We start from the raw sequence: 16,262 nt of genomic DNA, 5'->3' as shown, positions 1-16,262 counted from the left end.
GGCCTCAGCCGCACACGAGCCACAGAGGTTAGACCAGAGACGGGCCAGGATCGGGGAGCCGTCCCAGGCTATAACAACAAAAACTGATACCTGTATTGTTCGTAGCTTCCGCCATCTTTAAGTCCTGAATGAGACAGAAATGAGCGAAACAGAAACATTAGGTTAAAGGTGGCACAAGCAATGACAAACTTTGTAACTGCCTCTTTTTAAAAACATTTTAGGCTTTTTTTTTTTTTTTTTTTTCCTGATGTGGATAGCGACCCCCAGGCAGACAGAGTGGCTGAATCCTGACGTGAGCTTGCCCAGAAACTTGTCGATTGCCTGTACTCTAATGTCCTAGCAGCTTTAGGACCCTCATGTATCTATTCATGACCTGGGTCACGGTGGGGGAGGCAGGTATGGGCAGGGACACCTATGTGACAGGGGACAGAAGGCCATGGGCCTGAGAGAGGGGATGGTGGGGAGAGCCTGGGTCTTGGCGCTCAGCGAGGTTCCTGGAGAATGAGCAGCGTGACCAGGTGTGTGGGTTTGGAATCAGTCGGCCTGGTCACTTTAACGGTGATGAGATAACGACCATACGACACCTAGCCCAGTGACTGGCACATGGCGATAAACGGGCGATCGGGCTTCTCGTAAACGCGGCCCTTGGTTGGTGGACCTTAGTGATAGGTCAGCTGCTGGGGAGGATTCACCAGGTCCTGGTGATGCCAGGTTCATCCATCAGACTAGACGTGACCTCCTACCTCCCCCCTCCCACGGCAGCCCCGCTCCCTACAGGCCCCGCTGCGGAGCGCCTGCTCACCCAGGTCCATGTTTCGAGTCCGGGGGTTACACTGCTTGTAACCCTTGCAGCTCCGCAGCTCCATGAGCTGCACGTGCAGCTGGTTGAGGACGTCCCTGTCCAGCGTGTTCACCGCGTTCATCAGCTGGTTGGAACAAAAGGTCATCCACATGGTGAGTGCAGGGATCCCCTCGGCTTCCGCCAACCGGGGGACTTCCCTCGGGCGGCAGGGGGAGCGGAGGTGTGCTGGGATGGTGACCTTTATCCTGCAAGGGCTGGAGTTGGGCACAGTCCGGGCTGCCTTGTGCCTGCAGCCCCTCCAGGCGCTCTCCACCCGCTGTGTGCTTCACTTTCCTGACCAGTGGCTCTAGACCTTCATTCACTGCCCGCCCCCGCCCCCCTCCTCTTGACTGCAGAGTGGCCACTTGGTGATGGGAGGGGGAGGGGGCCTGGGTCCTTGCCTCATCTGGGAGCTACTGGTGAGGGACCTGCCGTGCTTTGACACCCCCTTTGTAAAACATGGGCACGACCCACCTAAGGAGAAAGACCGGGAGCCTGTATGGTAGTGACAACAAAGAACAAGAACGCAGAGTTGCTGGCATTTAAAAATCAGGTTCCCTATAAAGCGACTGCAGGCATTTCTTGAAACACAGATCGGACAGTACCGAGGCCACACTAGTGCGAAGGGCCCCGTGGGGACCGTGTGGTTCAGAAGGGACACGTGCAGTCCACTCGCCAGAGGCTTGTGGCTCCTTTTGTCTTCCATGTTCTGGGCCACTTTGGTCACAGACGTGTTCCGATGATTAAATACACGGAAACGCTTAAGACGGTGCCCGTGAGCGCTGGCTGTGTCCCGTTATCTGTGTGGTCCCTGCAGGCGCCCAAGTGTGCAGGGTTTGGTCTGATCCTAGGGGCCCCCAAAGCCCTCCAGTTCTAGGGGTCTTCGACATAAAGCCTGTGTCATCACCCCCAGGTGCCTAAGTTAGAGGGGGAGGCTGTATAGGACCCAGATCACAGGGGCAGCAAGATGGAGGGAGAGGGCCCCGGTGTGCATCCAGTCCCTTCAGAACTCACTTCTGCCTCAGGGACTCCGTGGGACTTGAAGATTCACTGTCACTTCCTCAGGGGGCCCAGCCCTGCAGCACCTGTGTGGCCCACGCCCCCCACATCTCCAGCCTGTGAGGTCTGTACCTGGTAGGGGTCTGTGTTGAGATCAAAGTACTCCAGGAAGCCGGTTGCGAATTCGCAGAAGAGGAAATTGTGGGTCTCGTTGATGGTCCGCATGCACCAGTAGGTGTTGTTGTTGGCGCTGGTGCAGGCACAGAAGGGCCCCACTGCCAAGGGAAGGGACAGCGGGCCCAGAGTGGGCAATTCCCGCCTGGGACGGGTTCCCTCCCCGGGCCTCTTTCTGTCTGGATCTGGAGCCGCTGCTGTCAGGGAACCCGCCCCGAGAGGCCCCGGGCTGGGGGCCAGCGGTCCCCATCCTGCCCCCGCCCGTCCACTGGCTCACGTGTCCAGAGCGGTGCCGTCTGCCAGTGCTGGTTGTCGTGCGTGAAGCACGTGAGGCCCGGCATGCTGCACGTGTCGTTGTTCTGCAGTCGCTTGAGCAGCTTGCGAAGTTTCTTCTTGCGCTTCTGCTCCCGCAGCAGCCACACCTTGTCCTTCTCCTGCAGACCCTTCCTAGGGGCACACAGGGCCACACCCCTCACACCTCCCTCGACCCCCGCCTGCAGCCTCCTGGGGGGCCGTGACCCCGAGCCTCTGCTCTTCCTGCCCAGAGCCGGATGCACAGCCAGCCGGGGAGGGGCCCCCAAGCGAACGACCCGAGACCGACCCACTGCTGATCTGAGGCCCCCTTGCGGCCTGCTCGGCGGGGCTGCAGCACCTCCTCCAGCCGCGAGGGGGCGCCGGAGAGCCACTCTGGGAGTCCCGCCTCTTCCAGGGCTGTGCTGACCTCCCAGGAAGGGCCTGGACCTCTTCTGTTCGCTTTATTAGCTCCCCTGAGCCTTAAACCGCCCTTACCTGAAAGGATGCAGGCTGGAGCCTTTGTGCTTGAGGCGGCCTTTGTGCTGGGTGTGGTAACTGTAAGAGACCAGGGCAACTCGTGTGTGTGTGTGTGTGTGTGTGTGTGTGTGTGTGTGTGTGTGTGTATGTGTGTGTGTGTGCGCGCGCGCGCGCAAACCGCGGTGCCCTGGGATCCCTGTCCCACTTTCTGGGGGCAGTGCTGGGGTGGGAACCATCCCTAGCGCGGCAGCTCCCTGGCTGGCTCCTTTCTGCAGATGCCAGCTGGGGCCCTGGCTGAAGGCCGCAGGCCAGGCTTGGAAGGTCAGGGTGGGTGTCAGTCGGCGGGGACTGGAAGCTGCGCCTGGCTCCCCGTGGCTTCAGCCTTAATCATCTCCAGGTTGGGCCCCCCCCCCCCCAGGCCCGCGCCCACCTCTTGCTGGCTTAGGGCCAGCCCCAGGGGAACCCGTGTTTTGCAAGCCTCTTCCGGAAGGTGGCAGAGACTGCGGATGCGCCGTGTGGCGCCGGCGCCACCGGCCACCTGTGGCGATTTCAATTGAATTAAAACCCCAAGTTCAGCTCCTCGGTTATACTGGCCACGTTTCAGGAGCTCAACAGCCACGTGTGGTTGGTGGCTGCCTTAGCGGACAGCACAGATGCAGCCCAGCCCGTCATCACAGCAGTTCTGCTGGACGGTGACCTCCCCGGGCTGGGGTTCCCCGAGCTGGCACTGTGCACCTCGGGCCATAGGACTGTTTGGGAAGGGCAGTGGGCGGAGTCTCCTTCCCCTCCCGGAAGCCGGCCCCACACAGCGAGCGCGCTCCTCAGACCACAGCGCCTATGCCTGGCGTCTGGCTGGCCACCTGAGGGCAGTGGTCTCGGCCCAGGGGACAACGGGCACCTGAATTATTACTGATTTTTCCCCTTGCTCTGAGGGAGGAGATAGGGATCTAAAGATAATGCAAGGAGTCACAGAGGGGAGGCTGTGTGTCCCCAGGAGGGGTCCTGCAGGAGCACTAAGGGCCTTCCCGGGGTCTCTTTGCTACTCACCTGATTTTGTGACAGTCACATTCTTCTGGCCGCTTTTTCTTCAGGTGGCCTCGGACTTCCCTCAGGTTCTTAATTTTGTTCTGCAGGGTTTCGATCTGGGGCAGAGAACAGGCAAGGGGGCCGTGAAACTCTGGGGGGCTGGGTGAGCAGGGACGGCCTGGTGGGGTCCCCGGCCACCGCCTGCACTTGTGGCTGCTGAGGGGTCCTTGGTCCCTTCCACCTGCTGAAGTGACCAGGCTCCCGAGAGCTGGTTGAGCCGGGAGGACCTGTCTCCCCCCCGGGCTGGCGGAAGGGCTGAAGTCATGTGAGCATCTTTAAAGCAAGAAGGGGGGTGAGGTGAGCACGCTGCCCCCTCCACGGAGGTTCTGGGGAAGCGTCGCTCCCAGGGCCCGGCCTCGCTGCCTCCCGGATGTGGCTGATGGCCCTGCCGAGCTCGTGGTGGTGAGAAGGTGCCCCCTGCCCAGACCCCCCTCACCTCGTGGTCAATGTGCAGCTTGTGGTCTTTCCAGGCCTGCAGGGACTGGTACAGGCCCAGGTCGCACTGGACCGTGTCATTCTCCAGGATGTAGCACCTGCCCGGGAGAAGGGGTCACGTGTGCGCTGAGGGGGCCGAGCCAGGGGCCCGAGGCAGGGGCGTCCCTGCCAAGGCCCCCCCTGCCCCCTCCGCCCCCTGCCCTCTGCCTGGACTCTCACCGGTGTGTGACTTTAATGGGGTTGGGGGCTGAGTAGTCCGGGAGGCCCCCCGTGCCGCTGAAGTCTCCGGGGTCCTTGTCGTCCGGATCCTCAGGGGCCCCCGGCCAGTGCCGCTTGGTAAGGTTGCGGGACTGGGGTGCGTCGTCCAGGCCTCTGTGGTGCACCCCGCCATCCGCCTCGATGGCCACTGAGCGGACGGAGCGGTTCCGTGCGTAGCCGGTCTTGTACTCTGTGGGCGTCAGCGGGTGGCTGGGTGAGGGGGGCTGGGCAGGCTGGCTGGGCTCCCTGGGCCGCGGACTATTGATCCGGAGGCTTGGAAAGGACCCCCGTGGGTTCAGTTGGGGAAACGAGGCTCGGGGCTAAGGAGGAAGAGGCTTGGGATAGTCCCCAGAAAGAGCTGAGCGTGAATACACACGGCCTATCGGTGTGATGGGATGTTTGGCGACAGAGGAACACAGCCGTGATGCAAGCTACCGCGTGGGTGGGCGTCATGCTCCGCGAACACGGCCACACGTGCGGGGTCCCCTGTCGTGTGGGCCTATTTGTTTGGAATGTCCAGAGTAGGTGAAGACATAGGCACCGAGAGCAAGTTAATGGCTGCCGTGGGATGGGGGGCAAGGCAGTAATGGGGTTCCCTTTCCGGGTGATGGAAGGTGTTGGAACTGGATCGAGGCAGTGATACGCCACCCTGTAAACGCTTCTGAGTCGTAGACTTTAACTTTGTAGACTTTACCAATTTTACAAACTTTTAAAACAACGGTAGTCTTTAAGTTTGTAAAAATGGTAAATTTTCCGGTGTGTGAACTTTACCTCAATAAAAAAAAAAAAAAAAAAAAAGAAATGAAAAGACAGGATGTGGATATGAAATCATTCAATGAGGAGACTGAATCGGTTACTCAGAAACTTCCCAATGAAGAGAAGTCCAGGGCCAGATGGTTTCACTGGTGACTTCTACCAGATATTTCAAGAAGAATTAACACCAGCCTGTCTCAAACTCTTCTAAGAAACCGAGGAAGAGGGAACACGTCCAAACTCATTTCAAAGGCCACCATGACTCTGACACCAAAAACGGGCAAGGACGCCACAAGACCGGAGAATTACAGGCCAGTTTCCCTCACGGACACAGATGCAGAACCTCTGAGCAAAAATATTAGCAAGCCGAATTCAACACTACGTGGAAAGGATCATGCACCGTGATAAAGTGGCCTATTACTCCCAGGATGCGAGAATGTTTCACCATCTGCCAATCAAGCCACGTGATACGCTGCATTTAACAGAATGAGGGAGGAAAATCGTGTGATCATCTCAGTGGGTGCAGGAAAAGCATTTGACAAAATTCACCAGCCATTTAGGATAAAAAACTGACAAGAAGGAGGTTACCAGCCAAAATGTATAAAAACTTATACAACTCCATAACAAAAAACCAAAAACAATCTGATTAGAAAACGGACAGAGGACCTCAACTGACGTTTTTCCAAAGAAGACGTCCCGACGGCCAACAGGCGCCTGAAAAGGTTCTCGCCATCAGGGAAACGCAAATCAAAACCACAAGCAGATATTGCTCTCCACCTGTTTGAATGGCTATCATGAAAAAGACCAGAAATAACAGGTAGGGCGAGGATGTGGAGAAAAGGGAACTCTCACGCACTGTTGGGGGGGAATGTAAGTCGGTGCAGTTGCTGTGGAGTACAGTATGGGGAGTCCTCAAAAACTAAAAACAGAACTGCCATATGATCCAACAATTCTGAGAGTTTTCTCGGAAGAAAACAAAAACACTAACACAGGAGATCAGTGCCCTCCTCTTTGCTGCATACTGTTTACAACGGCCGAGACACGGAAACAGCCTGGGTCCGTTGATGGATGAACGGTACAGAAAACGTGGAGAGTGTGTGTGTGTGTGCATGCGTGTGCGTGATGGAATACTATTCAGCCATAAAAAAGGATCGAAATTTGCCATTTGCGACAACATGGACGGACCTCGTGAGGTATTATGCTAAGGGAAACAAGTCAGAGAAAGACAAATACCACCTGATCTCACTTCTACGTGGAATCTAAAAATAAACCCCAAACAAGAAAAGCACGAGCTCAAAGATACACAGAACAGACTGGCGGCTGTGAGGGGGCGTGGGGTCAGGAGTGGGCAAAATGGGTTAAGGGGGTCAAAAGGGAGAAACTTCCCGTTATAAAACAAGTAGGTCCTGGGGATGCACCCTACGGGAAAGTTGCTAAGAGATCTTCAAAGTTTTCATCACAAGAAAAAAAGTTTCTGTAATTGTACGACAATGGCTATTAGCTACTTACAATCATTTTGCAACGGAGGCAAATATCGAATCGTTATGCTTCATACCCCACACTAACACGATGTTCTATGTCAACTACACCTCAAGAAGAAACAGAGATGTTGGGGCGCCTGGGTGGCGCAGTCGGTTAAGCGTCCGACTTCAGCCAGGTCACGATCTCGCGGTCCGTGAGTTCGAGCCCCGCGTCGGGCTCTGGGCTGACGGCTCAGAGCCTGGAGCCTGTTTCCGATTCTGTGTCTCCCTCTCTCTCTGCCCCTCCCCCGTTCATGCTCTGTCTCTCTCTGTCCCAAAAATAAATAAACGTTGGAAAAAAAAAAAAAGAAGAAGAAACAGAGACGCTAAAGAAACCCCATTAATTTGAATCGGAAAAGAAAAAAGCTAGGTGGCGGTCTCCTGGATAGAAGAGGGAGCAGCGTAGGGAGGTTTCTCCGCTTTTCTTAGCTTCTCTGTTTGGCCAGCAGTGAGCTGGATGCTGTCCCCAGCCAGGCAGCGACATGGGGTTCCGCGGCATCTTTCCATGTTCTAAGTCAACGACTGAAAACTGAGGGCGTGCGGGCTAAAGCCAGAGCCCGGATTTCTCGCATCTTCTATATATTCAAAGACAAAATTATTTTTTGAGAGAGAGCGAGTGAGCGAGCGCATGTAGGGGAGAGGGGCAGAGGAAGAGAGAGAGAGAGAATCTTCAGCAGACCCCATGCTCAGTACTGAGCCCGATGTGGGGCTTGATCCCAGGACCTTGGGGTCATGACCTGAGCCAAAACCAAGAGTCAGACACTCAACTGATGGAGCCACCCAGGTGCCCCTAAAAGACAAAGTCGATCACGTCGCTAACACTTGAGAAAAACGGGGGTGGTGGTCATGCAGGAGTGCAGATTTCCAGCTTCTGAAGAGAAAACCACAAACAAGTGCCTGCCTGCATGGCGCCCACAGACCTGCACGGTAGGCCCAGGCAGGAGCTGAGGCCGCCCCTTTAGACGGGCGGTCTCCTCTCCGTCCCTCAGGTCTGGCTCTGTCACGCCTCACGACTGTGACCCCACTGGTCTAAACGCACATCTTTTTGGAGAAGGCCTGGAGCTCCGCACGGCCCGGGTCTCTGCTGGGTTCCCCAAGTGGCCACCAGGTGGCGCCCAAGGCACAAGAACTGGGCTGGAGGCGGGCGGCGGTGGCCTCCAAGAACCCAGGATGGGACTCCCTCTCCAGGTGGCCCAGGGGCCCTGGGCTCCAGGATCTGCTCCTGCTGTCCCCACCCTTGGGGCAGATGTTTCTATCTTTCAGTTCTCAGACTCCTTCTATCAGAATCACCTGGGCCAGGGGATCTGGGGGCCCAGCTCCAGGAGAGGCATCTCTCAGCACAACCTTGGGCCTTTTCTGGCCCCAGGCAGCCCCCTCCTTGGCCTTTTCCTCCCTGGGTTAAGTCTCCCTGCGGCCACGATACCTGGGCCCCTGATGCACAAAATCTGAACCGGTGTCCCTGTGGGAGGTCACGCCTGCCCACGACGGCCGTGAGACAGACACACACCGGGTCCTTTCTGCCCCTTTTGTCTTGCTTGTGCAGGAATCAAGTGCTTTGTATCTTCCCACCTCCAGCCCCAGCCAGAAACCCAAAGATCCCCACGCTGTGGCCTAAGGGCCGAGTCTGGCCCTCTGCCCGGGTCTGTAAATAAGCTACCGAGCCCAAGGCTCTTTCCTGGCTCCAGAGGCAGGACTGAGAGGTCGACAGGGACACTGTTCAGCCTGCAAAGCCTCAAATATTTGCTCTCTGGTTCTTTACGGACAAGGCTGCCGGCCCCTGTGTGAACCTTTGCCTGGACTTGAAGCCACGCCACTCGCTCTCCTGGTCTCCCTAGCGGTCCTTGTTTCCATGCTCCCACGGGGGCCTCTCCCCCAACCCCGTGTGCTGGGCACGGAGGGGCCTGGTAACCCCGTGGCCGAGGGCATCGGCTCTGGAATCTGACCGTCGGGTGCCGGTGCTGAGCAAATGCGTGCCTGCGGACAATGTGGCTAACTCCTGAGCAGCTGTGTTCCCACGACGGTCCCTGCCCTACAGGGCTGGTTGCAGGGTGACGCGAACGGAACGGGTAACTTTCTCAGCACCGGGAAGCTGGCATCGAGCGGCCGCTCTGTGGTCTGGGGACCCCGCAGCTGTGCCATCCTCGTCCAAGGTCGCAAGCCGGGCCCATCCGCCTCCCCGGGGCTCTCCGGGGCTGGGACCCACAGGGCCTTCGTGCTCCCTCTTCCCGGACCTAGGGCCTGAACCTCTTACTTCTCCCCGCTGAGCTCTTACGTACACGCCCGCCAACCGCCCACCCTCTCCCTCCTGGTCACGTCACTCTTTTCACTTCCTCCACGAATCTTTCACCGACAGAAGTGGTCTTCCCGGACCTCGTCTCCTCCATGAGGCCCGATCAGCATCTCATCCGGCCGCTGGCACGTGATAGGGCTGCAGATTCGCCGGGAGCCCAAGCGAACGCCCGCCGGCCGCCTGGGCCCATCGCCAGCGGCCCGCCCTCCGCCCCGTTCTGGGCTGGCTGGCTCCGCCTGGCTTCGGCCCACCACAGCTGGCATGTCCGTGGACCAAGGCGCGCTGGGGTCCGAGCTGCTCCAAACTGGGGCTTCTCAGCCTCACAACTGCTGACGTTTTGAGGCCAGATACTCCTCTGTTGGGAGAGACTGTCCTGTGTGTTGCAAGGGGCTTGGCAGCATCCCTGGTGTCTACCCCCAGGGGCCAGGGGCATCCCCCCATCATCACACAGCTGCGACAGCCACAGGAATGTCTCCATATTGGGGGCCAAACTGCCGGGAGGCTGAGAAGCCTGCTCCGGGCCGGCTGCTCAGAAGGGGTCAGGAGATGCCTTTGCTGGAGGCACCAGCAGGAGGAAGAACGTGGGGCCAGGGGATGAGGCTCGGGCCCCCAAATTGGCCGCGTGACCCAGGCTTTCCTGTCCATCCTAAGGAGGGTCACCCGCCTCGGTCCCCGGGTTGCCGCGAGGTACACCTGAGACAGGACTTGGACGTTATGCCGAACTCGCGTGGGAACCTGGGCTGACTTGAGTCTCGGCTGTCTGGGTGCATTTTCTTTCCTCTGAGCATTAACGGGGGGGAGGGGGAGGGCGGTGCGAGGGAAGCTTAACTGAGTCCCAGCTTCTCATATTGTTTAAAGATCATGGGGGCGCCTGGGTGGCTCAGTCCATTAGGCGACCGACTTCGGCTCAGGTCACGATCTCCCGGTCTGTGAGTTTGAGCCCCTGGGTCAGGTTCTGTGCCGACAGCTCGGAGCCTGGAGCCTGCTTTGTACTGGGTCTCCCTCTCTCTCTGCCCCTTCCCCACGCATGCTGTCTCCCTCTCTCATAAACAAATACACTTAAAAATTAAAAAACAAAAAAAGATCGTGCCCCGGGCTGTGGGCCAAAGCGAGGAGACGTGGGCTGCGTAATTCAATCTGGAAGCCAGTCGTCTTGTTCGGCTGCAAAAGATTAACTCGGCAGCTACGAAGCAGCCTGTGGGGCAACGTGACGGGGGGCCATCAGGGGAAGCGCCGTTGGAGGCAGGAGCACGGAGGCAGCCCCCTGCTTCGCTTCGAGGGCGTCCTCTGCCGAGGCTCGGCGGGGGGGAGGGGGCTGTGGGGACCACCGAACCCCCCGCCTCTAACTGGCAACACGGGAGCACCATTCAGCCTTGAAAAAGGAAGGGAGTTCTGACCCAGGCTACACCCTGGATGAGCCCTGAGGACGTCGTGCCGAGTGAAAAGAGCCAGTCTCGGGAGGACACGGCATGTTCCGCGTACACGAGGTCCCTCGTGCAGTTGGACGCACGGAGATGGAAAGGCCAAGCGAGGTGGCCGGGGCAGGGGAGCGGGGAGGGACAGTTACAGTTTCATGGGGACAGAGTTTCGGTCCGGCAAGGTGAGGCAGAGCTCTGGGGGGTGGATGGGGGTGACGGTCGCACACCCACGTTATGCACTTAGAAATGGTCAGAATGAAAAACTTTACGTGTGTTTTGCCCCAGAAAACAAACCGACACAAAACACCTCAGAACTGCAACCTAAGTAGCTTGGCTGTCCTTGGGTCGGGGGGCCAGAGGAGTGGGTGGCGTGGGAAACTGCCCAGCTCTGGAGGGGACACTTCTGGCCAGAGACCCAGGCCTCTGAGCACGTTCAAGGCACAGGGGCGTTCTTTCAAGGGGGAGCTGAACCTCGGAATGGGGCCGTGACTGGCCCAGAGTGACGGGAGTTTTGCAGGAGGATCCAAGGGGATCCACTTTCCCTGCTCGTTGTCCTTCCCCGGCCCCTGCTGGGAGCGAGCCGTGAAGTCTGGGACGGCTCTTTCCGTTGGGATGGGGGCTCTTCCCCGCTCGTCCACACTACAGTCGACTCTCATGATTGGAGGCTGTTCTATGAGGTCACCTGAACCCCGAATTGGCCGATACCGCAGCACTGCTCCCAAGGGGAAACGCGGGGTTAGGTTCCCGCCAGCCTCCGGTCACGACATTTTGGTTCACTCTCGGCCCAGAGCCTTGTTTTACGCGTGTTCCCGTTTAATATCCAGTGCGGTTTCTTTACCACCGAACTCAAGGCCAACAGCACGGAATCTTGTGCCTGCAGGAAGCTCATCTGACCCCTGTGTCTTCTCCTAGGGGTGCTGCTTGGCCTTCCCGTACTTACAAACCACGTGGCACTTCGGCACCAGGCTTGGGGGCCGCGGCGACTCGTGAAGCCGCCAAGCAAAAGCACCAAGTGCAAGGACCGTGGCGCTAAATGCATGGGCGAAGGACTTGCCTGCAGCACGAGAGCTGAAGCCCGAGTCCTCCTCGGCTGGGAACGTGCATGCCGGGGGGACTCAAAAAGTTCTGCCGCCCCACACGTGCCGTGAACGCCCGAGAAAGCACCCCGCGTACTGATTTGGGGGGCTACGAGTGAATCTGAGACATGGGATCCACAAGTAATGGGGACTGAGTGTATCAGGCGCTCTCCCTCCAAGTCCCGTCCGGAACCCGACCTCTGCTTCCTTCCCCGCCGCCATCCGGTCCCAGCACCACGGCCTCTCGCCAGGCCTCCGCCCGGTCTCCTGACGGGCCTCCTGCTCCAGCCCCCCCCCCCCCAAACGTGGCCCGAGCCCCCATCCCAACGGCTGCCGGAGGAACCCTTGAAAACACAAATCTGATCCCGGCTCTTCCGCTCAAAACCATCCCGTGGCTTCTCGTCTCCGAGGAAGGGCTCTGTGGGGCCCCTCTCCCGCCGCCCTCTCCCCTGCTTCAGCTCCTGCTCTCGGCTCGCTACCAAATGGCCTTCCCCCTTTAGTCTCGCCCCGGAGGGCCGCCGGGCACTGGCACCCGTGTCTGTGGGGCCGGGTGAACGCACGGACGGGGCTCCCCAGGCACGATCGCGCCCCCCCCCCCCCCCCCCCGCCCCCGGGGCCGCCACACTTACTCTTGTTGAAGAACTTCTTCCTGCGCCCGGCCAGGCTGAGCTTGTAGTCGCTGCTGGCACAGAGGCAGGCGTCGCCACCCTGCCCGTAGTACTTGGGCACCAGGTTGGAGAGGGCCCTGCCCCCCGGCCGCGCGGGGGCCTTGCACCTGTGCAGCTTCAGCTTCCCCGACGCGTCCTCCACGCACTGCCACTTCTGCGAGACACGGCGAGGGCCTCAGGCTCCGCGGCCGCGGCCGCCCCGGGAGACGTCCCGCTCCCCGCCGCCCTCGCTGGGGCCCCGGGACCGCCGCTGGCTGCTCAGTGCCCCACAGACACACGTCTGTCGTGGGGGGGAGCACAGAAGGGGCACTAGGGCCGACACTTGGTGGCTGGGCACGAGCTCCAGTCACAGGGAGGCCCCCCAGGGGAGGCACCGGGCTGGCGAGAGGGGGTGGCTGCTGAGGCTGGGGTCCGGGAGGCCCCGGAGCGGTAGCTGGGGCTCCGGACCGATGCCCCCCCCAGCTGGTCCAGGGCCCAGCCCCCACCCCCAGCGCTCTCTTCCTTTGGGGTCGAGCAGTGCGCCCTGATAATCTGTTCTGAAGATGCTCATGCCTGCCGCTGCCCTGGGACCGCCCGACCTCCCGTCTGGGCGGGGGACAGATGTGCAAAGGGGGGGAATGTGCCAACACTCTGGGGGGGGGGGACAAGGGCCCTTGGCTCAGCAGCTCACTCCTTGTGGCTCGGAACTGAAATTGGAGCCCTTCTGGGATGTCCCCAGCACGCAGCTCCGGGAGGCCAGGGGTTTCCGCTGGGGGCATTCAGGGCCATGGCTCCAGGGCCTGGATCAGCGCTCGGCAATGAGAAGGGACCGGCATAACCCAGAGCTCTGGTCCCGAGGCACAGACTGGCTTCCGCAGCATGGGGAGGGGTCTGGGGCTTACGAGCAAACGGGGTGGGGACACGGCCACGGGGATGGGCCTCATTCTGAGTCTGGCGATAAGAGGGAGCCGCCCCCGCCCGGCCTCGGCCTCGGAAGGCCACAGCCTATGGTGAGCAATGGGATCCAAAGGCCCTGGTTTTACTCGTACTTATGGGCGCACATCTCCAGGCCTGAGTTACTGCGGGGGAGGGGGGGGGGCTCAAAGTACCAGCCGGCAGACTGAGGCAGGGACACACGCCCCACACCCCTTGAGCCGGGCCGCCCTGCCTGCTTCCCAGTTCCTCGGCCCTCCCCTCCCCTCCCCTCCGCAGCTCCCCTGGCCGTCTAGGCCTCAGAAAAGCCAGGTTCAGACTCTTCCAACATCACTCACAGCCCCTGCTATCTCTAAATACTATTTGGTTGTAATTTTCTTAATCTTTCCCTCGCAATCAACTCACTTTTTAAAAACCTTTATTTATTAAAAAGGCAATTTCCTATTGCTCCTATAAATGAAAAGCCGGCCTCACTGGCTGTGTGGGCCCGAGGGAGGAGGCCCCGGCCTGGGCTGCAGCGCGGAGGGCCGGCCCCTGGGAGGGAGGGCAGGAGGCCCCAGGGCACCAGCCACACGACCTCACCTGTCCCAGCTGCTCGCACGCGGTCTGGTACTCCGCCCGCTGACACAGGTCTTTCACGCGCTGGTATTTGGGCAGGAAGTTCTCCTCCTGAGCATCCACCTTGTCGTTGTCCCTCTTGTGAAGCAGTTTGCTGTGGGGCAGAGAGCGGGACACGCGGCTGGCCGCTGCGCTCGGAAGGAGCCTGCGCCCGCCCGGGGGGGCGGACCCCACGCAGCCCGTGTGACGTCACCACGGAGGGTGCAGGGACTGTTACGAGGCTTCAGTAATGGGAATTTGCCAAGAAGCCTCCCAAGTTGCAGGAGAGTCGGCAACACGTGAGAAAACGTTCGGAGCATCGCACGGGCAGGAGCACAGGTCTGAAGGGTCCACGTGGCCTCCAGACTCAAATTCCGAACGAGGCCCGGGGACAGCGAACGGGCTTCCTCCGTGTCTAGGGGGCCGTGGACACGTATCTGAGCAGGGATAGTAAGAGCGGTGGTCTCTCTCCTGGCCCGGCAGTGAGATCTTCGATGCCACGGGTACAGGGGGCAGGGACGCTGCCAGGAGCTTCCCGGGATGGGCAGGTGGGGGGCCCTCAAATGCCCTGGGTGGGGAGCGGGGGGGCCTCCGGGACCTGGCACTTACCCTCTCTCCACCAGGAAGGAGTCCCGCCAGACCCTCACCTTCTTCTTCAAGTGAAACCTGGAGGAAAAAAAGCCCACTTTCACCTTCCCATCGACGTGGGGGCCTCCCACGTCCCCCCATCTCCGGGAAGCAGGGATAGTTGGGGTGCGGGGGCCCAGCTGGGCGCAGGAGGGGCCTGGGTGCTCACACCCCACACTGAACTGAGCCACATCTCCCCCGGAGTGGAGATATGGGTCTGAGGGCTCCCCCCCGGGGCAGAAGTGGCGGGGGGGGGGGGGGGGGGCGGGGCTGAGCTTGTCAGGTCTTGGGGGGGGATTTCTTCTTTGATCCTTTACAGTTGGGCGGTGAATTTGAGCGTGGGTTTCGTGCAATCTCACTCTATTGCCACGTCCCAGGGAGAGGCTCGGGTTGCCGGAAGAAGGTTCCATCCTGCCCCCGACTCCCAGGGGTCCCGGCTCCCAAGCCAGTGCCCCAACTGCTGCCCCAAATGTGCCCATTTTACACCCGTACAGCTCAGAACACCTCACAAAGGGAGGAGGCTCAGTACAGGTGGTCCCCCGAGAGAGCAGGGGACGGCACCCCGCACGGCTGGAGCTGCTGAGCTGCCTTCGGGCGCAAGCAGGGGGGTTCTGCCGCCGTCAGCACTCTGGGGCCATCAACCCCGAGGGCAGTCACGGTGCCGGCCACCAGATGTCGCCGTGACCACGCCGGTGGCCGCGTCCTCCTTTCCCGTCCCCACCAGACCCCGCTCACCTTCCCACCGGACTGGTTTTTGTTCTTGTTCACGTCACTGTTCCCCGTTGTGCCTCCGGGACACCTGGGGACGTGTTCCCATCGTCCCACCGGGCACTGAAACCTTCGAGCTCGGGGAGGAGGCGTCAGAGCCTCTGACCGGGAGACCTCGACGCCCAGACTCGCAGAGAGACCTCTAGCCAGTCGCTTGCTCTCTCTGGGGTCCGGTTTCCAACCCGGCAGAACGGGATGTTAGTAACGCCTGCCTCACTGGGTTCTTGTGACGATCAAAAGGGCAAGTCCCCCGCAAAGCAAGTCCCCCTCCTCACCGATTCACCGGCCGCTCCGTGTCCAGCAGCTTGAGGATGGACTTTCCATCCATATCCGAGGGGATGTCCAGACCTGCAATGTCCAGGATGGTGGGGGCCAGGTCGATGTTGAGGACGATGTGGGGGTTCCTGAGGGAGGCGGGGAGAACAGGACTCGGCCACCCGGGCAGTGGTGCCCCAGCCTCGCTTGGGGGAAGGGCGGCTGGAGGGACGGAGGTCGCCCGTGGCTCACGCCCCGAGGGTGGGGAAGCGGTGATCTCCTCACTCACCCGCACCCCAGCCCTCCGGGCCCCCTTCTGCGGCCCCAATTCAGCCGAGCCCCACCTTCTGCGCACTCCACGCTTGCCGCCGGGTACCCGGATTAACGGGCCTCCACTTGGCTACTTCGGCTGGCAGTGCCCTCCCTGCCTCCCACCGCCTGAACAAAGGACACCCGCCTTTAGGAGCCGCTCTAGACCCTGGTCCTGCCCCCAGACCTGTCTCCGAACCTCCTCTGAGGCAAACACTGGCCCTTTGCTATTCTTGGCCAGGCAGGTGTCTGGCCTCAGGACCTTTGCTCTTGCTGTTCCCTCTGCTGGAATGTTCTTCCTCCAGATGCCAGGGTAGCACTTGCCCCCAACCCCTGAGTTCTTTGTTCAGCAATTACCAAGGCAGCCCGGGCCAGACCCCGTGATCCCTGCCCTCCGGTGTTCACACCTCTGCGCGATCCCCTCCCCTCAAGGGTGGGCCAAACCAATGGCAAGGGCGATGACGTGTCCCAAACCAATGGCAAGGGCGATGACGTGTCCCAGCGT

General features: G+C 60.2%; 1 protein-coding gene across 3 annotated transcripts in view; it reads right to left on the bottom strand.

Moving 5' to 3' along the window:
• Nucleotides 1-16,262, bottom strand: part of SULF2 (sulfatase 2) — a 119,153-nt gene that overhangs the window by 2,023 nt on the left and 100,868 nt on the right. For all 3 annotated transcript variants that reach the window (XM_045444322.1, XM_045444323.1, XM_045444324.1), the window contains exons 8-19: nt 15,469-15,597; nt 14,408-14,464; nt 13,784-13,913; nt 12,251-12,443; nt 4,526-4,754; nt 4,308-4,404; nt 3,833-3,927; nt 2,804-2,863; nt 2,292-2,461; nt 1,973-2,115; nt 803-926; nt 91-124 (exon numbers count right to left, since the gene is read on the bottom strand). In XM_045444322.1, the coding sequence (XP_045300278.1) occupies nt 91-124; nt 803-926; nt 1,973-2,115; nt 2,292-2,461; nt 2,804-2,863; nt 3,833-3,927; nt 4,308-4,404; nt 4,526-4,754; nt 12,251-12,443; nt 13,784-13,913; nt 14,408-14,464; nt 15,469-15,597 (1,461 nt within the window). The remainder of the gene's footprint in view (nt 1-90; nt 125-802; nt 927-1,972; nt 2,116-2,291; nt 2,462-2,803; nt 2,864-3,832; nt 3,928-4,307; nt 4,405-4,525; nt 4,755-12,250; nt 12,444-13,783; nt 13,914-14,407; nt 14,465-15,468; nt 15,598-16,262) is intronic.

This window comes from Leopardus geoffroyi, chromosome A3, assembly GCF_018350155.1.
Source record: "Leopardus geoffroyi isolate Oge1 chromosome A3, O.geoffroyi_Oge1_pat1.0, whole genome shotgun sequence".
Taxonomy (NCBI): domain Eukaryota; kingdom Metazoa; phylum Chordata; class Mammalia; order Carnivora; family Felidae; genus Leopardus; species Leopardus geoffroyi.
This window is presented reverse-complemented; position numbering and strand designations above follow the sequence as displayed.